General features: G+C 48.9%; 1 protein-coding gene across 3 annotated transcripts in view; it reads left to right on the top strand.

Moving 5' to 3' along the window:
* The window catches only part of SUCO (SUN domain containing ossification factor), a 116,666-nt gene that overhangs the window by 49,604 nt on the left and 42,647 nt on the right, over positions 1–24,415 (top strand). For 2 of the 3 annotated variants that reach the window (XM_073571523.1, XM_073571521.1), the window contains 6 exons: positions 13,351–13,371; positions 13,549–13,604; positions 14,544–14,632; positions 15,330–15,395; positions 17,334–17,414; positions 19,218–19,311. In XM_073571523.1, the coding sequence (XP_073427624.1) occupies positions 13,351–13,371; positions 13,549–13,604; positions 14,544–14,632; positions 15,330–15,395; positions 17,334–17,414; positions 19,218–19,311 (407 nt within the window). The remainder of the gene's footprint in view (positions 1–13,350; positions 13,372–13,548; positions 13,605–14,543; positions 14,633–15,329; positions 15,396–17,333; positions 17,415–19,217; positions 19,312–24,415) is intronic. The other variant, XM_073571522.1, reaches the window with a different exon arrangement.

The raw sequence follows: 24,415 nt of genomic DNA, 5'->3' as shown, positions 1-24,415 counted from the left end.
GGTAAGTAAGGGATATGTGGTGATCTACTGGCTCATAATGAAAATGTTTGGTTTTAATATTGTTGTAAGGGAGTTTTGTTTTTTAATCGTTTGTTTACATTTTTCTCCTTCGCCTCATTGGGGGGACACAGAGACAGTGGGTGTTATGCTGCTGGCCACTAGGAGGACACTAGGTAAACCAGAAAAAAAGTTAGCTCCTCCCCTGCAGTATACAACCTCTCGCTGGCTGAGATTTCTCCAGTTCATGCTTGGTGTCTGTAGGATGCCCTTGGGTCTGGTTTCAGACTCCACCGTTTTTATTTTTGAATTTTCTGTAAATTTTTAATTAACGGAGTGAAGGGGGCGACGGTTCATTTCTACGGCCCGCTCTCCCCCGAACCAACAACAGGCAAGCACACGGAGTATACCTCCCCGTACACTTTCCTGCGACGAATGGGGTTGATTCCTCTGACGATGGTTCCCTTACGGTCGGTACTCCATGGATACGAGGGCAAGCGCAACGGGACGTAGCACAGGATTGCATGGAGAAGGACTTCAGCAGGGGCTTTTTCGGATGCCCTGAATCAGCCCCAGAGCTCTCCATCCCCCTACCACAGGGTGGATCGATTGAGCATACCCCTTTAAGACCTCCTCCAGCTCTGCTTCATCGCCCGGAGGATGACAGACCCCGAACAGTGACGACCTGCCTGAGCCCAGGAGTGGAGGTATGGGGGCGGGTCCTGCCCCCTGGGAGAAGCGCTGACTTAACATCAGCGGCGGTGCATCGGCGCTTTTTATTCGGTCGTCCATGACAGCACCACCTGAGAGAGGGGATCCGCCCTTCTTAGGAACAGGAAAACCTACAGATACAAAAAGGGCGGCACCTCTCCCACGCATCAGTTGGTTTCCTGTTCCTAACAAGGACAGAACTCCCTACAGATCGTCCGTCATGGATAACCGAATTCCAGGCCAGCGGACCGACTCAGGTAGCGGGGGGTTCTCCTACCTCGGTCTCGCTGGGGGCCCTGGATGCGCCACGGTGGGTCCGGGTAGGATTTCCACGGCAGTGGTAAGAGCAGGCGGAGGCGGGGTCCGGCGGTCGCCTTCTCCACGGGGCCGGTGAGGTAAGCGGTGCCCCCTGTGTCTCCTTCCCCCGGGGGTGCAGTCCGTTCGGGCGGGCGCCGCCGGTGGTGTCCCACAAAGGGAGCGGCGGTTCCGAGCCGGCGGCGCAGTGCTAGCCCATTGCCGCGCGTCCCCGCGGCCTCTATCGCGCGGTAGAAGTGATGCGGCGAAGGGGGCGGGGCCTAGCGCCGAAACCGGAAGTCGGATGCCGGCCGGCTTCGGGTTGTGGTGGACGCGCGCCAATGCGCGCCCGCCGCCTGAGGGGGCCGAGCACCTGAAGGGGAGGGGGAGGATCGCGAGGAGCGGTCCAATGGGGGGCCCGAACACCGGACAGAGTTCCTGCTAATCCGGAGGGGGAGCCTTCTTAAGACAGAAGGCATTGCTGCTGAGGTGCTTCTGGAGGCCCAGCGATGGACACAACAGAAGCCCCCATGGACCCACAAGAGGTGCAGCCCGTGGCAAAGCGCCCCAGTGACCAACCTAAGAGGCGGACGGAGGGACGTTCGAGTGGACAGAGCCACAGCAATTCCTCTAGGTCAAAGGATCCTCCTGCAGCCCCCCATGATCCGGTACCTGTCCTCATCTGCAAGGGTAAGAGATCTACGAGAATGTACCCTGATGCAGTGTCCCTTATGTGTTTGATTCTCAGGGGAAGAAGGCCACAGGGAAGCAGAAGCACAAGGAATGTGCCCTCTGTAGTTGCCCCTTACCAGATGGCCACCCCAAGAGATTGTGTCAGTCTTGCGTGAGACAGACGGTAGGGACGGAGATGAGGGGTAGAACGTGAGTGGAGTATCAGACTCTTACACTCTTCCCTATTTATGCAGGTAGAGGAAGAAGCTCCAAGCTTCGCTACAGACCTGAGGCAATTAATCAGGACTGAAATAAAAGCCCTATCAAAAGAAGATTCTTCTAAAAGAAGACGAGCTAGTGTTTCAGGCTCAGAGTCTTCAGTCGGCCCTAGGAAGGAAGATATCTCCTCAGAGTCCTCGGCCTCCTCTTCTTCTTCCGATGAGGATTCCAGCCGGTTCTGTTTCCCCTTGGACCAAATGGATAAATTAATTAAAACCATAAGGTCAACCATGGGGGTAGAAGAAAAAAAGACAGAACTGTCTGCTCAGGACATTATGTTCGGGGGTCTAGACCCCAGAAAACAAAGGACTTTTCCACTAAACGAAAGAGTCCAGAGCCTGATACAGGGAGTGGAAAAAAAACGGAAAAAAGGGGTTCGATGCCGCCTGCTTTCAAGCGTAGATACCCCTTTGAGGACCCAATAATAAGTCGATGGGATAAGGCCCCCAAGCTGGATGCAGCAGTAGCTAAGGCCTCAAAAAAGTCATCTATACCCTTCGACGATATGGCCTCCCTTAAAGACCCCCTAGATAAAAAGGCAGATTCCGTTTTAAAGGGCACATGGGAGATGTCAGCAGGCGCCCTAAGGCCAGCAATAGAAGCCACGTGCGCAGCCAGATCCATGATGGTCTGGCTGGATCAATTGGACTCTCAGCTAAAGGATGGAACCTCGCGAGCCTCCATCCGTAAGTCTCTTCCAATTATCCAGAATGCTGCGGCCTTTCTGGCAGATGCCTCGGCGGACTCAGTAAGAATGGCGGCCAGGTCTGCAAGTTTGTCTAATTTGGCCCGGAGAGCCCTCTGGTTAAAATGCTGGCCGGGAGATATCCAAGCCAGGTCCCGTCTCTGTTCTATCCCCTGTGAGGGTGAATACTTGTTCGGCTCCGTTCTAGACGAACTATTAGAGAAAGCCGGGGATGAGAAAAAGAAATTTCCGAGTCTTCCGAATACATCCTGGAGACGTCCCTTTTCTAGGAAAGGGTATTCCCGCAGGAGACAGGCCAGAGATCAGAACAGATGGGACAACAAAAAAACCAGAGGTACGGGCTTCATGTATGGAGGAGGGGGGCGCCAAGAAGGTCCATCACGGGATAATAAGAAGCCACCCCAATGACTAGTGGCTCCGGTAGGAGGAAGATTATCTGCCTTCTACCCGGCCTGGGCCAGAATCTCGAATAGCAGCTGGATACTGGGGGTGATAGCTTCAGGACTGCACCTAGAGTTCTCCTGCGTTCCCCAAGATCGGTTCAAGGTAACTCCACTCAAATCTTCCCCGCTAGAACAAGCTGCCCTGGAGACCGAGGTCCTCGAGCTACTGGACAAAAAAGTCCTGACGAGAGTTCCAGAGGAAGAGAGGGGGAAAGGTTTCTATTCCCCCCTGTTCTTGGTCCGTAAACCGGACGACTCATTTAGGGCTATATTTATCCTCAAAGCCCTCAATAAATTCCTGGTTGTACGTCCATTTAAAATGGAAACAATTAACACCGCAATAAAAATGCTGTTTCAAAACTGCTTCATGGTGGTTCTAGATCTGAAAAACGCTTACTACCATATACCGATTTGTCTAGCACACCAATCTTTCCTTAGACTGGCGGTTCAGTTGGATGGGTCAATCCAGCACTTCCAGTACGCGGCCCTACCCTTCGGGGTGGCGGTTGCGCCCCGAGTATTCACCAAAGTGATGGTAGAGGTGATGGCCCATCTGCGCGAGCTAAACATTCTAGTCGTCCCCTATTTAGATGACCTCCTTATAATAGGCAGTTCAGCCGAGCAGTGTTTAGAACAATTACAGAAAACAATGGCGGCTCTAGAGCGGTTGGGATGGATACTTAATATCAAAAAATCCCGTTTGCAGCCATTAAAAATTCAACAATTTCTAGGCCTAACCCTAGATTCAAAAAAGCAGGAATGCCGTCTGCCCCCAGAGAAGCTGCTGCACCTGCATGGCCGGGTCCTGAACGCTTCCAACAACCCCTCCATGTCCCTCAGGAAAGCCATGTCCCTATTGTGTTCCCTCTCATCCTGCATTCCCGCAGTCCAGTGGGCCCAAGTTCATACAAGAACTCTACAGGGCGAAGTTTTATGGTATCAGAGAATCCTGGGGGGTAATTTAGAAGGTCGTCTGACCTTATCCAGAAACACAATAGAGTCCCTGGAGTGGTGGCTAGAAAGAAGTAACTTGTCTAGAGGGGTCCCTTGGGAGTATAACATTACCCGCGTGGTCACCACGGACGCAAGTCCTTCCGGTTGGGGGGCGCATATGGAGGAAATTCTGGTCCAGGGCCTATGGGAACGAGATCAGTTACAAATGTCTTCTAATTTGAAAGCATTAACAGCGGTAGTACTCGCAGCTAAAGAGCTCCTTATGTATCTACAGGGCCATCACGTACGGGTTCTCTCGGACAATCGAGTAGCCGTGGCCTATATCAACCACCAAGGCGGAACTCGATCCAGAACTCTGATGAATGTGGCAGGACAGTTGTTCCAGCTAGCAGAACGTCATTTTTTTTTATCTCTCACGGCTCTTCACATAAGAGGGAAAGAGAACGTCGCGGCAGATTTCCTAAGCCGCAATCTGTTAAAACAAGGAGAATGGGCCTTGAACACCTCCATTTTCGTTCAGATTGTGCAGAGATGGGGTCAGCCAGAGGTGGATCTATTCGCCACCAAGGAGAACTCGAAAACGACACAGTTTTGTTCCCTAAATCCCAGGGAGACTCCTCTGGCAGTAGATGCGCTACTGATAAAATGGGACTTCAGGCTAGCCTACGCCTTTCCTCCCCTATCTCTACTTCCTCTGGTGTTGAGGAAGATCAGGAAAGACAGGGCAAGGGTCATAGTCATCGCCCCGTTCTGGCCCAGAAGAGCATGGTTCTCGAACCTCCGGATCATGTCGGTAGACGATCCTTGGGTTCTCCCGGACATCCCGGACGTTCTGTCCCAGGGCCCGGTCTTCCACCCTCAGGTGGCTGGCCTACATCTCACGGTGTGGAATTTGAGCGGTCACTGCTAGAAAGTAAAGGCTTCTCCCCAGACCTAATTGACACTCTACTAAAAAGTAGGAAAGTGGTGACAACTAAGATTTACGTCAGAATTTGGAAGAGGTTCCTCGAAAGCTCAAATATAAATACTGATGATTCCGTCCCCATAGGCCAGATCTTGGAATTTTTACAAAAAGGACTGGACTTGGGTCTCTCCACCAGTACCCTTAAAGTACAGGTATCCGCCTTAGGGGCCCTCTTTAGCTGCAATATCGCGGCTAATTATTGGGTCAATAGATTTATCAAAGCAGCGAGTAGATCCAGACCAATAGTAAAAAATAGACTCACGCCATGGGATTTGAACCTAGTCCTCACAGCTATGACAGAAGCGCCATTTGAACCCATCTCGTCAGCCTCTATTAGGAGCCTGTCCCTCAAAATAGCTTTCCTAATAGCCATAACGTCAGCCCGTAGGGTAAGCGACATTCAGGCATTGTCTAGGCGCCCACCTTTTCTTCAGGTAAAAGAGGATAGGGTAATACTTAGACCCGACCCAGCGTATTTACCAAAAGTAGCCTCCAGCTTTCATAGGTCTCAGGAAATAGTCCTTCCATCCTTCCTCCCTAATCCAACTAATGAGAAAGAGGAGAAGCTACACACTTTAGATGTTAGGAGATGCCTCTTGGAATATCTAGCGGCTACCGATCCCTGGAAGAAAGACAATGCCCTCTTTGTCTCCTACCAAGGCCCTAGGAAAGGTCTTAGAGTGTCCAAAACTACACTAGCCAGGTGGATTAGAGAAGCAATCTCGTTAGCTTATACCTCAAAAGGTAGAGTAGCTCCGGAGAAATTGAAGGCGCATTCCACCAGAGCCGTGGCGACCTCGTGGGCCGAGAGATCGGAAGTCTCCATCGACCAGATTTGTAAGGCGGCCACTTGGTCCTCTCCGAGCACTTTTTATAGACTAGACTTGGGTGCCTCTGCAGACCTCTCCTTCGGTATCAGGGTTCTGCAGGCTGTAGTCCCCCCCTAAAGTAGTGATTACTCTCTGTAATTCTCTCAGGTGGTGCTGTCATGGACGACCGAATAAAGTCTTAGTTACTCACCGGTTAACGGTATTTTTCGGAGTCCATGACAGCACCCATAGATTCCCTTCCCTTAGTTAATTTGGGTGTGCACGTCTTCCCTTTGTACATATCCACGGGTGATAAAGATTTAAGTATTAATATTGTTGTACATATAATCATGCATTAACCTTGGAGGTCCTCTTTTTATACTCTGTAATCCAACTGATGCGTGGGAGAGGTGCCGCCCTTTTTGTATCTGTAGGTTTTCCTGTTCCTAAGAAGGGCGGATCCCCTCTCTCAGGTGGTGCTGTCATGGACTCCGAAAAATACCGTTAACCGGTGAGTAAGACTATCGCGCCCCCCAGCTCAGGTAGGCCAAAAATTTAGTTTCCAGCCTACTAGGCCGCAATTTGATTAGCGCCGCCCGCGCTAACGTCGCAGCTCCCTCCTCTTGGCACATCTCATTACTTACGAGACGCGCAATTCTATTCTCGGGGGCCGTGTCTTTAGCTGCCGTTAACCCTTTCATGAGCGCTATGCCTGCTCTGGACAGCCGGATACCGGGTGACACCACTAGGCCACCGTTTTTCCCTCCCGGGGGACTCACCACAGGACCGGGTAAGCTGCATCTGCTCTCAGATTAAAGCTTAACCCCTTCACGGCGCATTCCCTTCAGCTGCAGACAGACTGCCGTTAACCCTTTCAGGAGCGCTATGCCTCAATCTAAGGAGGCTAAACCGGCTTTTAAAAAGCACACTGCATTTTTTACCGTGTGTACCACTTGCAAGTCTGCCTTATCCAGTGCACAGATTAATCCGTTATGCACGGACTGCGCCCTGACCTGGGCTCCAATGTCCCTCGCCACCGCTGCTGACGGGCCTCCTGCGTTTAGTAACCCTGAGTGGGCTGCATCCCTGTCATGGTCGGTGGAGTCTCTGACCCAGGCAGAAAGCGTCCTTACCTCCCGAGGAGAGCTCTGGCGTTGGCTGGGAACAGTCCCCCAGCAGGGGCCATACTCATCCAAGGGACGGTCAGCGCCTCAGCATTGGCAACTCCTGTCTCTCGCTCTCCTTCTCCTGAGGTTCACAGCGAGCATGGCTCTGAATTCGAATCTGACACGTCAGCCCCTCAGAATCCCCCAACTGATCAAGAGTCGCTTTATTCTCTTATAGAATCAGTCAACAGGATTCTAAGGTTGGATGAGGAAAATATTCCCGCTCCAGCACACCCCAGCTCATTTAAAGAAACCTAACATGTGCGTACGTTATTTACCAGCCGTCCAGTAACATAGAGATCGGCCACATGAGCGGTTCACAGGGCAAAAGTCTACTCAGGCTAAATACCCTTTTCATCCAGACCTAATGTAGGATTGGTTACAGTCCCCTCCGGTGGACCCTCCTGTATCGCGTCTTGCTTCTAAAACGCTCCCATCTGTTTCTGAAGGTTCCTCAGTCAGAAACCCCTCCGATTGTTTGACTACCTTGCCCGTTCAGTTTTTTTGAAGCATCAAGAGCAGCGTTTTTTTTTCCATCTTTCGCTGCAATTTGGGTCACTAAGGCAATGGCCGCTTGAGCAGAAGTCTTGATTACATCCTTCCAAGGCACCAAACTTCCTCCGGAGGCAACCACTGTCGCCAGGCAGATAATTCACGCAGCTGACTTTGCAGTAGAAGATTCTTTTGATGCCGCCAATTGCGCGGCTCAAATTGCCGCTGATGTGATCTCCATTAGAAGAGCCCAATGGCTCTGCGGCTGGCGGGCGGATGCCTCACCTAAAAGATCGTTGTCTTCTCTCCCCTTTCAAACGGGTCGTTGTTTCGGAGAGAAACTGGACCAACTCTTTTCCGATACTACCGGGGGAAAAAGTAAATTCCTTCCTCAACAATAGGGGCTGTTTGGCCGTTTCGCAACCAACAGCCGACGAGTTTTCGATCTTCTCGCAACAATTCCGGTTGGTCCTCCTCTACCTTCTCTTCCAGATCAGGTCGGTCCCTGCGTGGAGACAGAGGCTCCAGGTCTCATACAGACCTAACTGCTCTTGGAAACTCAGGCCTAGGGCTTCTGGATCTAGGGGAGCCAAATCTCATAGATCTACCCAATGACTAGTGGGTCAGGGAGCTGGTGTCCTCTGGATACAAGAGAGAATTTTCTTCTCCCCCCTCCAACTCGATTTTTCCTTTCCTCTCCCCCCAAGAAACAGACAAGAGTCTTCCTTCGGGCTGTTGAGGCTCTAAGGGTCGGAGTCATCATTCCGGTCCCTCATCACGAAAGGTTCAGAGGATTATATTCAAAACTTTTTGTGTTTCCAAAAAAGGATGGGACGATGTAACCCATTTTTGATCTCCAACTGTTAAATCAGTTTGTCAGGGTACAGTGATTCTGAATGGAATCTCTCCGATCAGTTGTCACTTCCGTGGAAAAAGGAGAGTTCCTAGCATCCATTGACATCAAGGACGCTTACCTTCACATTCCGATCTGCCTGTCCCACCAGCAGTTCCTGCGTTTTGCAAGTCACAAGGAACACTTCTAGTTCGCTGCCTTGCCCTTCGGACTCGCCACCGCCCCCAGGGTCTTTACCAAGGTCATGGTGGCTGTCGAGGCCATTCTCCACTCTCGGGGAGTGGTGGTGTTACCTTATCTGGACGACCTGCTCATCAAAGGTCCGTCCCTTCCAGCCTGCGAGGAATCCATGGAAAACAGTAAATTCACTTTCTCGCCTGGGGTAGAAGATAAACTTTGAAAAGTCTTTCCCAAAACTGGCTCTGCAGATTTCCCTTTTAGGGATGATCTTGGACACTTCCCGCGGGTTGGTCATTCTCCCTCCAGGAGAGACCCAAGCCTTACAACAGGCAGCGCGACTGTTTTCTCACTCCATTCATTTCGGCATGAGAGTTCTAGGAAAGTTGGTGTCAGCGATGGAAGCAGTTCCATTTGCACAGTTCTACCTCTATCCCTTACAACACGCGTTGCTGTTGGCTTAGGACAAGAACCCATTTTCCCTGGACCGTCGGATCCCTCTGTTCCTGTGGGTCAGGCAATCCCTCAGGTGGTGGACACTGAGGTCCTCCCTGAATCAAGGGAGGTCTTTTCTCCCAGTAAGATGGTTGGTAGTAACCACTGACGCAAGTCTTCACGGCTGGGGTGTGGTGTTTCGTCACCACACGACACAGGGTCCTTGGTCAACCCGAGAGTCGCGTCTCCCCATCAACAATTTGGAGATACGAGCGATCAGATTAGCTCTACCGAGTTTCCACCATCTCCTCGCAGGTCACCCCATCAGGATCCAATCCGACAACACCACGACTGTAGCATATATCAACCGCCAGGGAGGTACCCGGAGCAGGATGGCCGTGCACGAAGTGAGTCACATCCTCCATTGGACCGAGAACAACCATTCGCCCATCTAGGCAATCCACATCTCGGGCGTAGAGAATTGGGCGGCAGATTTTCTCAGTCGCCAAAGCCTTGCCTCGGGTGAGTGGTTTCTTCATCCGGAAGTCTTTCAGCAGATTTGTCCTCGTTGTAGGTCTCCGGATGTGCATCTCATGGCCTCAAGACTAAACAACAAGGTTCCTCGGTTCATTGCCTGATCACGCGATTCATGCGCCATCGGAGCGGATGCCCTAATTCTGCCATGGCACCGGTTCCGGCTCCCATACATCTTTCCCCCTCTTCCCTTGCTTCCGAGGGTCATCAAGAAGATCAGAGTGGAGGGAGTACCAGTGATCCTTGTCGCGCCAGATTGGCTGAGCATGGTATTCAGAACTAATACAACTAGTTGCTGAATTCCCCTGGTGACTTCCAGATTGCATGGATCTACACTCGCAGGGCCCGATTTACCACCAGAACTCCGGGGCCCTGTCTTGGACGGCGTGGCCGTTGTATCCTAGTTTTTAGCACAGGCTGGGTTCTCTCACGACGTGATTTCCACTATGATTAGTGCTAGGAAGCCTGTGTCCATGTGCACCTATCACCTCACCTGGAAAACCTTCTTTTCGTGGTGCAAGGATCAAGTTCGATCACCTCGGGTGTCTTTCCATTCCGGCCATATTGGAATTCCTTCAACCTGGTTTAAAATCGGGCCTCGCGCTTAGCTCACTCAAGGTCCAAATTTCGGCCTTGTCAGTGCTTTTCCAATGCAAAATTGCCACCAAACTTCAGGTCAAGACGTTCATTCACAGAAGTTTCCCATGTGGTGCCTCCTTATTAGAAGGCCATTGAAATCATGGGACCTTAACCTGGTTTTCTGGGCCTTACTGGAGGCTCCTTTCAAACTGCCGCAGGACGTGCCCCTGTCCGTCTTCTCTTGGAAGGTGGTCTTTCTAGTGGCAATTACGTCAATCATAGGAATCCATGCAAAGAGAAAAGGTCGCACTCATCGAGATCGAAGTTTCACTGATTTATTGAAATATCATGAACATGTCAAGTCGGGGGAGTGACATAAGGAGTGCAAGAAAGGCTGACAACGGCCGTTTCGCGCTGCTCGAGCGCTTCACGGTAACAACGGTGCCGTCCGCTTTTTATCTTGAGTTTTGTGAATTACGTCAATCAGATGAGTTTTGGAACTGGCGGCTCTGTCCTGTCGTTCTCCGTTCCTGAATTTTTCATCAGGAAAAGGTAGTTCTCAGGAAGTCCTGGTCCTTCCTGCCCAAGGTCGTCTCCTCTTCCATCTCAATGAGGAAATTGTTTTGCCTTTCCTTTTGTCCGGCGCCAGTCCATCGCATTGAGAAGGCCCTCCACACCCTGGATGTGGTTAGGGCGCAGAGATGGTTCATCTCGCGGACGGCTCCCTTCCACAAGTCAGATTCCCTGTTCATGCTTCCAGAGGGCCATAGGAAGGGTCTAGCCGTGTCAAAGCAACGCTAGCCAGGTGGATTCCCCTGGTGAATTTAGTAGTCCTACTGTATCAGGAACACGCCTGTCCCAGTGGGGCTAAGGTGCACTCTACCTGGTCAGTGGGCACCTCTTCGGCCATTTGGTACCAGGCCTCGGCAGACCAGGTCTGCAAGGCTGCGACTTGGTCCAGTCTGCATACTTTTTACAAAATATTACCAATTTCATTCTCAGGCCTGTCTGCAAGGCTGCGACTTGATCCAACCTGCATACCTTTACAAAATATTACCAATTTCATTCTCAGGCCTGTCTGCAAGGCTGCGACTTGATCCAGCCTGCATACCTTTACAAACATTGCCTAATTCATTCTCCGACCTCTGCGGATGCAGCTTGCAGTCGGCAGTACCTCACTGTTGACTCAGTGGTACATGGGGTATTAGCAGATGTTTGCTCCCCACCCAGGGACTGCTTTAGGATGTCCCACTGTCTGTGTCCCCCAATGAGGCGTAGGAGAAATAGGGATTTTTATGTACTCGTAGTAAAATCCTTTTCTCCAAGCCAATCATTGGGGGACACAACACCCACCCTGTTTAGCCTATTGGCTCACTGTAGCATTCTTAGGCTTTGACTTGGCTATGGTTATTGACTGCTTATGCTCCTACTGCTTTTTTCACCGAACTGGAGAAATCTCAGCCAGCGAGAGGGTGTATACTGCAGGGGAGGAGCTAACTTTTTTCTGGTTTACTTTAGTGTCCTCCTAGTGGCCAACAGCATAACACCCACTGTCTGTGTCACCCAATGATTGCCTCTTAGAAAAGGATTTTACGGTGAGTACACAAAAATCCCTATTTTTTGTCTACACTCGATTGGTGTATTGTTATTGGGGGTGGAGCATTTACTATTTAATGTGGGGTTGAAACATTCTGTACTGTGCTTGATAAATATCATTTGGATCGAAACGTTGCCACAGAAGGCAGATTAAATGTGAATATTTATTTTCACCAACGTGTGGAGCGCTGTTCTTTTGTATGCTGTGGATTCTACATTGATCCAAAAGGGACTCCTTGGACAGGACGTGCGCCTATTTTATGGGTATGATTGACCTGTGATTTCTGTGAGGTGCTGTGAACCACTATATTTAATACTGATTTCAGTGATGTCACTTACTAGACTGTGTGCTATTGTTGCAATACAGTCAGTGTTTTATCAGCAGAAGACTCGCTGCCAAACTGCAGCTCGCATGTATCCTGGTCCAACTCCGCCCTCTGTCAATGTACACTGTACACAGAAAGCTGCTAATCAGGGGTGTGGGCCGCTTTGAGCTGTGCTACAAGCTACACCTAAAAAAACCCTCACAACTGCTGCAACTAATAAACTTATATTGCTGGAATCAGCAATATATATTGCTGGAATCAGGGTCTCTGCCGCTATGGTACTGATCTCAAATGAGGTAGCAAAAAGCTGGTGACTGATTCCCTTTAACCCCTTAACAACATGCTTTCTGATTATCACCTGTGTGTAGCAAAGGCGATCGGATAATGGCGGCTTCTAGTCTCCCATGGAGACTATTGAAGAAAGTGAAGTGTAAAAAAAAAAAAAAATTTCAAATCACCCCCCCCCCCCCAAATTCGCCGCATTCAAAATAAAGCAGTTAAAAAATAAATACACATTTGGTATTTCCGCGTTCAGAATCGCCCGATCTATCAACATAAGAAAAAGAATTAATGCAATCGGTAAACATTGTAGTATGAATTAAAACGTCAGCTCGGTGCAAAAGAAATTGGCGCTCCCCCAGCCTGAGATGACGAAAAATGGAGACGCTACGAGTATCGGAAAATGACACAATTTTTGTTTGTTTGTTTTAAACAAACTTTGGATTTTTTTTTTTTTTCCTCCATTGAAATAAAAAAAACCTTTTACATGTTTGGTATCTCCTAACTCGTAATGGCAGGTCAGTTTTAGCATTTAGTGAACATGGAATAAAAAAAAATCTAAAAAAAAAAAGTTATGGAATTGCACTTTCTGTTTCACAGCACGTGGATTTTTTTTTTCCCCGTTTTCGAGTACACGATATGGTATAACCAAGAGTGTCGTTCAAAAGTACAACTCGTCCCGCCAAAAACAAGCCCTCAAATGGCCATATTGACGGAAAAATAAAAAAGTTATGGCTCTGGGAAGAAGGGGAGCAAAAAACAGATGCAGAAATGAATAGGGGCTGTGGCATTAAAGTGTATGTAGTATTGTAAGATGTACAATATTTCCCCCTCTTCTGACAGGCTACATGGAAGCGTCTTGTTCCTTACAATTAACCATTTATAGAACCACTATTTTTATGTTCTAGTCTCACGATTTTGTGTAGAGGGATCTATAAAATCCTACAACTTTATTTCTTCTTGCTTGTTCTTTTCATGGTCTTCATTTATATGCTGATCCGTAGATGATATGGCTTGTGGCATGTACTGTTTCTGTACTGACTCTTGTTTTTCTTTCTCTTTTCTGCGTTCCTTGTTGCGTCAGATGTTCATCAAGTACATAAAGGTTAGCAACGTCATCTGAATGTTGTGTGCACAGCGGGTGAATGCATGGCCCAGTTTGCAATGTCTGATCACCATAGCCCATCCAGATTTGTTTCTAGGTGCCATTTAATTCAGCGCACTTAATCAGTCACGCGTTGTATTAAACATATTGTTTGATGTGACATTTTGTACTCTTTAGGTGGAGCTTATATCACACTTTGGATCGGAACATTTTTGCCCATTAAGCTTAATAAGGTAATGAGAAATTTCAAACGTTAGAATGACATTCGGAAAGATGGAAAAGTGGAAGGGCAATCTGTGCTGTGTAAATTCCCTGTCATACTGTGTGGGGTTCTAAAGCAGTCCTTCAGTTTAACAAAGTCTTCTGGAAATTTGAGTTTAGTGGTTGTCCAAGGTTCATCAGTACTGCTCCTTAGCTTCCCGTCCTCCTGCTTGCAAGGGGTGTTGTGCTCCTGCTTGTGACAGTTCAGAGCAGCAGCATTGTTGCACTGCTTGCCCAAACTGTAGGCTACACCTGGCTAGGATTAGGAGCTAATTGTGCCCCAGCCTCAGTACGGCACTGCAAGCTCAACAGGATAGAGCCTGTAAGTACTTCACAAGTTTGGCCAGCGTATCTGTGCAGCAGTGGTGGCCGTTCTCCTTGGCAACGAGCAATAAACCATAAAAGAGGAGCACAGGGGAGTATAGTTGTGTGTGTGTGTGTGTGTGTGTGTGTGTGTGTGTGTGTGTGTGTGTGTTTTTTTTTTTTTTTTGCTGTGTTGCTACCTGCTTATGATTGGTTAGCCCAAATGCTTTGATAGCGAATTACCCACAAGGAAGTGATGAAATTGAGGAAAAATATATATATATTCTGTTCTAAAGCTACTATTTCATTGTGTGTCCAGTTCAAAGTGGAAAAATTAGGTTGAAGGTCCTCCTTAATAGTATACTTGGCACTACTGGCTAGGAAGGCTCACTGTACTTTTTTGTGGTCAGGGAATATATAAACTTTATTCCTCTGGCCACACTTGCATTAAATAGTCTAAATGCCATTTCTGGACATGACAGCTTTCCTTTTTAAGGCATCTCACAGGACTGTGTAATGTGTATATCTTATACGCAGGGTTGTGTGTTCTTCTATTCATGTTCTTTGCTTGGTATCAATAATAATGGCTCGTTCCCTTTGTGTCTCAGGGTTTTCGGCACCAGCATGGTGGAGGAGTATGAAGAAGTTGACTCTCAGTACCACTCAGAACGCCCAGATATTTATGATGAAGATGAAGGTACTTTAATTTCTCAGAAATATAAATATGTAAAAAGTTGTTTGTTTTTTTACGGAGTTAATGGAAAAAGTCAACTTTTTGCTGAAAACCAGTGTACATGTTATTATTATTATTACTATTATGTCATCAGCCTTATCCTATGATGCAGAATTAACTGCAAAGCCAGAAATAATTATAGATTTTTGGTGCACAGAACGAGCGCATACTAAATCCTGCCAGTGTGTAGCCAAGCGACGTGCTTGTTCCCAGACCCGACTTTAACAGTCTCTCGAGCTGGTTTTTGACTATACTATGTGAAATATAATGCTCCCTGTCAAGACGTTCAATATGTAGGGGTTTATGAGCTATTTATTATCTTAGTGCACGCCACATCTTACTCCTTGTCACACTACATATTCTATATAATTGATGGGCTTTACAGTGCCCACCCTAGAGCTTGGAGCGGGGTGGCAGACAATCAGCTTTAATTTTCCTATTGGACTAAGCAGCATCAGAAGTGAATGTTAGAAGTTTGTCCCACATAGGTCTCTCTTTCCCCTCCAACCAAGCTCACCAATTTTAAAGAAAGGTTTGACCCTTCCTGTATCACATCCCGGAGAGATGGAATTTACTACTCCTTTCCTTCAGTTGCAAGCCAGTATCTCTGCAATCACATCTTACAAATATATGTATGTAATTCTCTCACTGTGACTTTCAGATTATCCGCTGGATTACAACACACGAGATGACAAATCGTCAAAGAATTTGCTCGGCTCTGCTACAAGTGAGTGCCGCGTTCCACAACGTGAGGAAATGACCGGTCTATCCACAGCATTGCTGCGTCTCTGGGAAGCAGGGCGGTCATCCCACTGTGATAGGGCTGCCCTAAGATTGCGTCTTGTGGTAGATGTCCTCCTCCTTCCATATGGTGATCTCCACCTCATTTGCACAAGAATGCCAAAAGGATACGGCAACCAGATCTCTGCAACTATGAGTGATTGTTCTCTAATCTGGATGAAATATCTGTGACTAGCCTGCCTTACTGATAAACGTTATAAATAAAAATATATTCTAGTTAAAAATAAAGCAATCGCCCAGAATCCAGCTCTCATATGTCATGGGCCTTTTGCAAAATGGAAGAGGCAAAGTGGTTGATCGCTGCAGTTTCTCCCTGCACTAGTTAGATAAAACTCCCACTTTGTGGCTTTACCTCTTTCATTTGGCTGCAAGACCACGGAGGTGTTAAGCAGCGGGACGTGCGTGTGACCGCTCCTCTCGACTTGCTCCTCCTGGATGTAGCCAGGGAAAACCCGGGGACAAAACTCTCATTCTAGGGGTCAGCGATTTAGTGATTTAACAATTATTACTTTTACAGTGATTTATTATGTAGCTCCGAATACCCCTTTAATTCCGCTATCTATGCGCAGGCTTTGTGTGCTGCCATAAGAAGTAGTGCTAACTCGGTCTTGGCCGCTGCTCGCTGTCAGGACTGTCTGGCTGTCTGCATAGTGGATTACTACCAATGTGGAGCAGTTTTTCTCTACATCAAGTCGTCGCTCATCAATAGTCTGGCAGCACTGACAATGATTGACGTCGCTGTGAACATGCTATGTAATAAATGCATTATGATTCTACATTAGCCGCCTCGTGCTAGGGGAAATGCATTGTGTTCCCCAGGCAGCCAGATCGAGAATCTGTCACTATACCAAAGGGCAAACGGACAGTGGCTTCTGTCCTGCATATTGGGTCTTTGACTGTCATCTGATTACCTATTTTACACGCTGACATCTCTGGGTATCTAGGATGTACTCTATTAACCGAAAATCGCCTTTATGTATATTGTACATCAGATGAGACAAGAAAAACATGGATGGCTTCGTCTGGAAACAGCGCCTCTTGTATGCATAGGTTGTGTGTGGTATTGCAGCTCAGCTTAATCTACGTGCAAACCCATTGAAGGTTTTTCAGGTTTATGTAACTGGAGCATAGTCCATATGTAAAGCTTTTTTTATTACTCCAAGATTGCAAGCATAATCATGGTGACAGGTTCCCTTTAAGGTTACAGATGGGAATCTAAGGGATCCCAGCCTCTGAATTATTGTTCCTAATCGCTGCTGCAAATGGGTATAGTGATAATGGCGAGGAAGTGAAACCTAGTGTATTGGAAAGTTGTACAAGTTCTCTTGTATACAGTTATTATAGGGGCATTCTTGTGTCTGCATTTATGGGCTGATCCACGTGATTCCTACAGCTAGGATCTGCATCAAATTGTGACCGGATCCCCGGCTCGTGCCGCCAGAATTGTATAGGTGGCTGTGCGTCCACAGGTCCCTCCATGATCTTCTGATGGAGATAAAAAAAATTGCACAAGTGTTTTTGTATTTGCCATAAGTGCCAGAGGTGGGAATAACCCCGCAAGCATCAAGTCCCTTTTAGGATCCCCATAATCTACCCCAAAGATTAAGTCTGACTGCATCGGCTCGAATGGCTCCAGCTTTACTCCTTTGTGTTGCCCACCATTCGATTCCCCTACATAGATGCATTGGGAAGAAGAATATTTGGCCATATATTCCTTAGTCATCGGTTTTATATGTAATGCAGGCGATGAGTAAAGGTTTGTCGCTCGCAGCCGATGTCCCGGCCTGTCGCCCGTTTTGTCTCCATATCGCCTGCATGTATACGAGTGAAGTAATGTCTGCTTGTGTTCCTGCGTTTTCTGCAGATGCCATTCTTAGCATGGTGAATAATCTTGCTGCTAACATGCTGGGGGCGAATACTGAGGAAGAAATCGCTGAAGGGAAAGGTAGCCACTCTCTATTTATGTGTCAGTATTACCATACACTTAGTATGACGGCAGATGTGCACTGTGGTCTATAGAGGGACGGTGCTGATCTGTACTGTGCACATTGTCACCATAGGCTTTCCATCGGTAATAGGAGGCTACCACATTGTGCGGTAAGAGCTGGGTATTTTATCACCTTCATCCCACAAGTGTAGAAAAAATATTGTGGCTGCTGGAAGCCTGTGCCGCGTACCGCAGTGCTGTCCGTGAGCGCATACATGTATAGTGACGTGACATCCGTTCCAATGCAGCTGCCGGAGCGAGGCCGATAATCACTACTGTGGCGGCCATGTGTGATTGATGGCTTTCTATAAATTACCGCTATTATATTTACAATACAAAGACATGAAATTGTAGATTGCATCTGGGTTATTAATTTCCAATGTAAGTATGCATTCTCCTTTAAAGGCGTTGTCAGATCAGTGGGTTCGAGGTTGTCTGATGTGAAGATATGTAATTTTATACACAACTACCGGACGCCTAGCTGAGTATCGTATGTGGGTCCTGTTTATAAGCATATTATGGATAGGTTTCATTCTTAGAAATGGGACCTATCCACAATGTTTTTCTAAGCCAGATGATTCTGCATGTAGTTGCCCCTCTTCACACCAGGCATACCCACTGATCTGACGGTCTCTTTAAAAGAGAATTCATGCTACTTGCTCTGATGCTTGTAAAGCAACTTCTACCGACTCAGTCATGTTTCTCCAAGGCAATGTCGAAAATGGGCAGGAACGTTCGTCTAGACAACTCCTCTCACCACTTGATTGAATGAGTTGACCCCTGATTTATTCTCTAATACTTTTTAGCTGCTTCCTTTAAGAAGTTGTCCACTACTTTTACATTGATGCCTTATTCTTAGTATAGGGCATCAATGTCTGATCGGCCAGAGTCTGGCACTTGACACCCCCACAGATCAGCTGTTAACGGTGCCGCCAGCTGGAAGTACTTGCTTGCGGAGCTTGCCCGTCTATTTGTAGTGCCCGGGGCTTGTTACGGCACATCCACTTCTATTGAACTGAACAGGAGGAGAATGTGTGTAGTACCCCGCGGAGGCCACTATAAGTAAACGTTCAAGCTCCACAAGCAAGTACTTCCGTCCGCCACTGGCACCGATAACAACTGATTGGCAGGGATGTTGAGTGCTGGACCCTGGCTGATCAGACATTGACACCGTATCCTGAGGATAGGGCATCAACGTAAAAGTAGTGGGCAAACTCTATCAGTATATTTCAGCTGTATAAGGATTTTACCCCATAAATTTCCAGCAGATAGCCCAGCGCTTTACAAATTCAGTCATTGTAAATCTGAGGGACCGTGGAGGCGGATGATGCATGTCTTGTAGTAAACCAATGGTTTTGACGCCACATGCTAATACTCATAATCCATCTGTTAATGGCAAACCGGTACAGGATTTCACCTGCAAAATGGTAAAAGAAGAAACCGGCATGCATGCATCCTAAATTATCTCCATTAGACAAGCTAGTTACTATGTTCTCACCCCTTCCAGACAGTAATATACAGCATCTCTCTAAGGGTTTTGGCCTGATTTCTATTGATTAGTGACCCCCTTGGCATCGCACAAATTAAGGATTTTGATGGGCTCTTCTGTGGGTGCAATATCACCCACTCTCTTGCCTATATTAGGACCTTTAGATGCTGTAATGTGAAGATCTATCTCGTGACCTACTTTCTTATCTATACAGGGATCTTAAAACATTTTTATTACATGCGACCGTTGAATAATTTTATATTTTTCCATAGTTCTGAACAATAGTAAACCTCAAAATGTTACCGAAGAATCTCCGGCCACAAGTACGATAACTACCCCGGAGGAAGAGCCAACACCGATGGCTACGTAAGTACACTTCAGCCCTTGGCCCTGTCAGGCTGTGAGCTGCCTCATGTACACTCACCACTTTGTATCGCTACAGAACCTGTCATAACATCTTTGTATTTGCAGCATTTTGCTACTGTTTACTTTTAAGAGGTTGTCCAGTGAAACAAGTCATCATCTACCCACCGAATAGGCGATACATTGTTGGTTAGTGGTGGTCAGACTGCTGGGACCTGCGCTGTTACGGTTTTATTCCCATTACGAAATGGACAGGCCGGTTAAATGTCTGACCACCAATTCATTCTCTATGGGGCTGCTGGAAAAATATCTTCTGAATATTACAATCAAGAGCTCATACCCGCTCTGATAAGAAGGTTTGTAATAACATGAAAAGTTTCTACATCTCTCCTTGTGGTCATTGAAGGATGTACAGGTAAATATGGAAAAATATTCAGAATTGAGTCCTCAGTGGTTGATACCTTTTAATAGCTAACTGAAAAGATGGTAACACATTGCAAGCTTTCGAGACTACGCAAGTCTCTTCATCAGGCTAGACTAATACAACATCAGAAGAATAACTTATTTCTCGTTCGCCTTATTGGGGGACACAGAGACCATGGGTGTACGCTGCTGCCACTAGGAGGCTGACACTATGCACAAAAAAAGGTTAGCTCCTCCTCCGCAGTGTACACCCCACCGACCGGCAGGGAACTCCTCAGTTTAGCTTAGTGTCAGTAGGAGGTGGACACGGGTCTTTCATTAGACCCTTATCTACCTCGATGTGCGTCGTTCCCTTTCAGGTTCTGGAGGGATACAGTGTGAATAGTCACAACTGTACTCCCACAAAGAGGCTTTGAGTACGGCGTGTACTGCCACCCCATATCCTCATAGCTCTCCACAGCGGGACCAAGAGCTCAGCACGGGTGTGTGCCAGCGATCCAGATGGTCCTCGCTCCCCGTCTCCCACCCACTCGCCCACCAGAGCCTGTCGGTTTGGATGAGACGCGGCCACAACAAGAGACGGATCAGACAGCGTGGGATAATGAGGTACCTTTATTGAATACAAGACGGAGGTAAGTATGGGGGCCGAGTCGCGTCCTCCTCATCCCTAGATGGGCATCTCGGCGGCTCCAATATTGTTCAAAGCGGCCACTGCGGCTGCCGCAATTACTCCTGGCCCTGGCATCAGTAGGGGTCTTGCCCGGCGTTTTCCCCCGCCTTTAGTCCTTGGCGCAGCAGATATCAGCGGCGTTCTGCAGAACGGTTGCCGCGGCAGCGCTGCGGGACCTCCGCGCCGCCCCTCGCTGACAGGCGGCCGCCGCTATTAATTTAGGCCCCGGCTTCATTTCGGGCCTTCTTCTGCGTCGCGGCCACGCCCCCCGCCCCCTTCTCCTAAGCGGGCTTCTCTCCCGCCCGTTCTAGGCCTGCCCACCTTTCTCTTTGATCCTAGCCTGTTCTTGGCCAGCGGGCGGTGCCTTCCTTCAGCTTCGGCGGCTAGCTCCGCCCTTCTTCCTCTGAAAGCGCACGTTCCTCCTGCTCCTCTCAAGCGGCTGCCATCTTCGCAGCCTGTCAGCCGGACACCGCTCTCTGCAGCCTGTCAGCCGGATACCGCTCTCCGCTGCCCTACATCTTCCGACAAGTCGTGTGGCACTTTCCCTAGGGACACCAGACCGTGAGTATCTCTGCATCTGCAGACTGACACCCTCCTCTAACTTTTTGACCCCCATCCTTCCGGCAGCAGGACAGCCTACTCCCCTCTGCCTGGACTGCAGTAACCCCATTCAGCAAGACCCCGTCCAGGAGCCATCTATTGCGCCATGTGGAAGCGAACCCCCCCATTACTGGTTAGGCCTCGTCTCTTTCTCAATCTGTGGCAGACCTCACCAGGGTGTCTCAGTCCATAGTAGCCGTCCTTGATAGGTTGCCCCTGGACACTTCTGCAGGGTCCAGCAGGTCACATGATGCTCCATTTGAGCCAGCCAGCAGAAGCCGCAAAAGGTCCAGACAGGACCTCCGGCCGGGATCCTCTCCTGGCCTCACATCCCCACATAGTCCTTCCCAGCAGTCGCCCTCCCGTGCCTCCTCACCCAAGTCAGGTGAAGCGCTTTCGAATGTGTCATCCGAAGAGATCTTAATGCTGGATTCGGACCAGGACGCGGACATGAAGGTTACGGTACAGAACCTCATTGCTGCGATTAAACACACCTTCGAAATCTCAGACTCCCCTGCGAAATCCTCAGAACAGGAGGTTTCGTTCAGACGGGCAGAAACACCTTCCAGGGTCTTCGCTTTCCGATCCGAGTTTGGCAGGATCCTTACCAGGGAAAGAGAAAATCCAACCAGGCGCTCTCAAAGAGGGAAGCGCCTCGGCGTGCTGTACCCGTTTGCCAAGGAGCTCACCGACAACTGGTCCGCTTCCCCCTCGGTAGACGCACCCGTGTCCAGGCTTTCTGACAACACGGTCCTCCCGATTTCAGGTGTGGCGTCACTAAAGGATTATAATGTTAGAATTATAGAATCTTTAGCAAAGTCAACATTCGAAGCGGCTACAGCAGTGCTAAGCCCAGCCTTCGCTTCATCTTGGGTAGCGAAGGCCAGAGCCACTTGGGCAGAGGAACTCCGCAAGGGCATCCTAGTTAAAGCCCAACCAGAGCAATTGGCCGAACTGGCCAACCAGATCTCTCATGCATGGGATTATCTGCTCTCTGCCTCCTTGGATGCCGCGTCTTGCGCCGTTCAGGCGTCAAGCAACGTGGTAGCAATCCGACGTTCAATTTGGCTCAAGGCTTGGCAGGCGGATTTGGCTTCAAAAAAGTCCCTTACCAATCTGCCTTTTCAGGGAGCGTGTCTCTTCGGATCCCAGCTGGACCAGATTATTAAGGACGCCGCTGGAGGCACGAGTTCCCTCCTCCCTCAGTCCAAGCCTCGCAGACCTCCGTTAAGATGTCAGTTTCAGCCCTTTCGGACTTTCCGCCGCTTCAATGCGGCAGACAACTTCTCTAACCAACAGAGACCGCAGGCACGCCAGGATAGAGAAAAGGTGTCCTTCAGACCCATTCCCTCCTGGCGATCTCACAACTCCCAGGGCAGATCCTCCATATCCAGATCTGGACGGTCCACATCAGCATGACTATCAACGAACTCTCGAGGGTCCTTCCCAATTAGGAGGTCGACTCCCTTTCTTCAGAGACGTCTGACTTGCCTCAGTAGAGGACGCTTGGGTCAGGGAGGTTGTATCATCAGGATACAAGATAGAGTTTGTTTCTCATCCCCGGGATCGTTTCTTCGAGTCCTGACCTCCAAAAGGTCCCGCCTTAGTTCCGGGGTTCTTTGCGTCCATCGCCTATCTCCTCAATTCCGGAGTGATAGTGCCCGTTCCCGAATCAGAACGTTTCACAGGGTTTTATTCAAACCTGTTCGTGGTACCGAAAAAAGGCGGTACAGTTCGCCCCATCTTGGACCTCAAGTTACTCAACAAGAGTCCGACTGCGTCATTTCCGAATGGAGTCTCTTCGGTCAGTAATCGCTTCCATGGAAACGCAGGAGTTCATGTGTTCAATAGACATCCAAGATGCCTATCTACACGTTCCCATATTCTCCGGCCCTCAGAAATTCCTGCGTTTCGCGATTTGCCAGGAACATTACCAGTTTGTTGCACTACCGTTCGGTCTCGCCTCCGCACCCAGAGTGTTTACAAAGATCATGGCGGCGTTGATGGCCTTGTTGAGAATCAGAGGTCTCGTTCTTTTTCTGTAACTCGATGACATTCTGATCACAGCTCCGTCCTTTCATCAAGCTCACCAAAGTATTACCATCGTCCTCGACACCCTGTCCAATTTCGGGTGGCTCATCAACAAAAAGAAGTCCTGCCTGGTTTCGACACAATGTCTTGTGTTTCTGGGTCTATTGTTAGACACTCGTCGATCAAGGGTTTTTCTCCCACAAGAAAAGATTTGCTCCCTGCAGCGGGATGTACGATCGCTACAGATCTTACGACTTCCATCTCTCCGGACTATAATGAAAATCCTAGGAAAGATGGAGGCAGCGACAGAGGCGGTTCCCTTTGCCCAATTTCACACCAGACCACTCCAACACGCCATCCTGTCTCGGTGGAACAGGTCTGTTTTTTCTCTGGACCGCCCAGTTCGTCTTTCATACCGGGTCAAGCAGTCCCTCAATTGGTGGCTGACGTCTCCACTCATCTCCCTAGGACGGTCTTTCCTCCCCATTCACTGGCAGCTTGTGACGCCGTTTGCCAGCCTCCTCGGCTGTGGAGCAGTGTTCCGCGAACACACTGTTTAGGGTCGGTGGTCGACGCAGGAGTCAGCCCTGCCGATCAACGTTCTCGAGATACGAGCGATTTATCTGTGTCTCGTTCACTGGGAGAGACTTCTCAGGGGCCTGACTATCCAGATTCAGACAGACAATGCCACAGCGGTGGCATATGTCAACCGCCAAGGGGGGGACACGGAGTGTCTCTGCCCTGGCAGAGGTGTCCAAGATTCTTCATTGGGCAGAGGTTTCAGTCCCGGCTATATCCGCGGTGCACATTCCCGGCGTGGACAACTGGACCGCCGATTTTCTCAGCCGCGAGGGTTTTGCGGCGGGAGAGTGGTCCCTACATCCGGAGGTATTTCTTCAGCTTTGCCGTCGTTGGGGAACCCCGGACGTAGATCTGCTAGCTTCTCTCCTCAATAGGAAAGTCCCACAGTTTGTATCCAGGGCTCAAGATCCCCTCGCAGTGGGCGCCAACGCTCTGGCCATTCCTTGGTCGCAGTTCGAGCTCCCCTACCTGTTCCCTCCCCTGCCTCTTCTTCCCAGGTTGTTGAAGGAAATCAAGGCGGAAGGAATTCCAGTCATCCTCATCGCCCCGAATTGGCCCAGAAGGTCTTGGTTCGCGGACGCCGTTAACCTTCTCGCTGACGCCCCCCGGAAGCTTCCAGACAGGGCAGATCTGCTGTCTCAAGGTTCGATTTGCCACCCCATTTCTCGGCCTCTCAATTTAACGGCGTGGCTGTTGAGACCGAGGTTTTGAAACGATCAGGCTTTTCGGATCGAGTTATTCAGACCATGATCCGGGCCAGAAAGCCATAGTCTTCCAAAATTTATTACCGTACTTGGAAGG

The sequence above is a fragment of the Dendrobates tinctorius genome, unplaced genomic scaffold (genome assembly GCF_039654945.1).
Source record: "Dendrobates tinctorius isolate UK_male_01 unplaced genomic scaffold, ASM3965494v1 ptg000029l, whole genome shotgun sequence".
NCBI lineage: Eukaryota > Metazoa > Chordata > Amphibia > Anura > Dendrobatidae > Dendrobates > Dendrobates tinctorius.
This window is presented reverse-complemented; position numbering and strand designations above follow the sequence as displayed.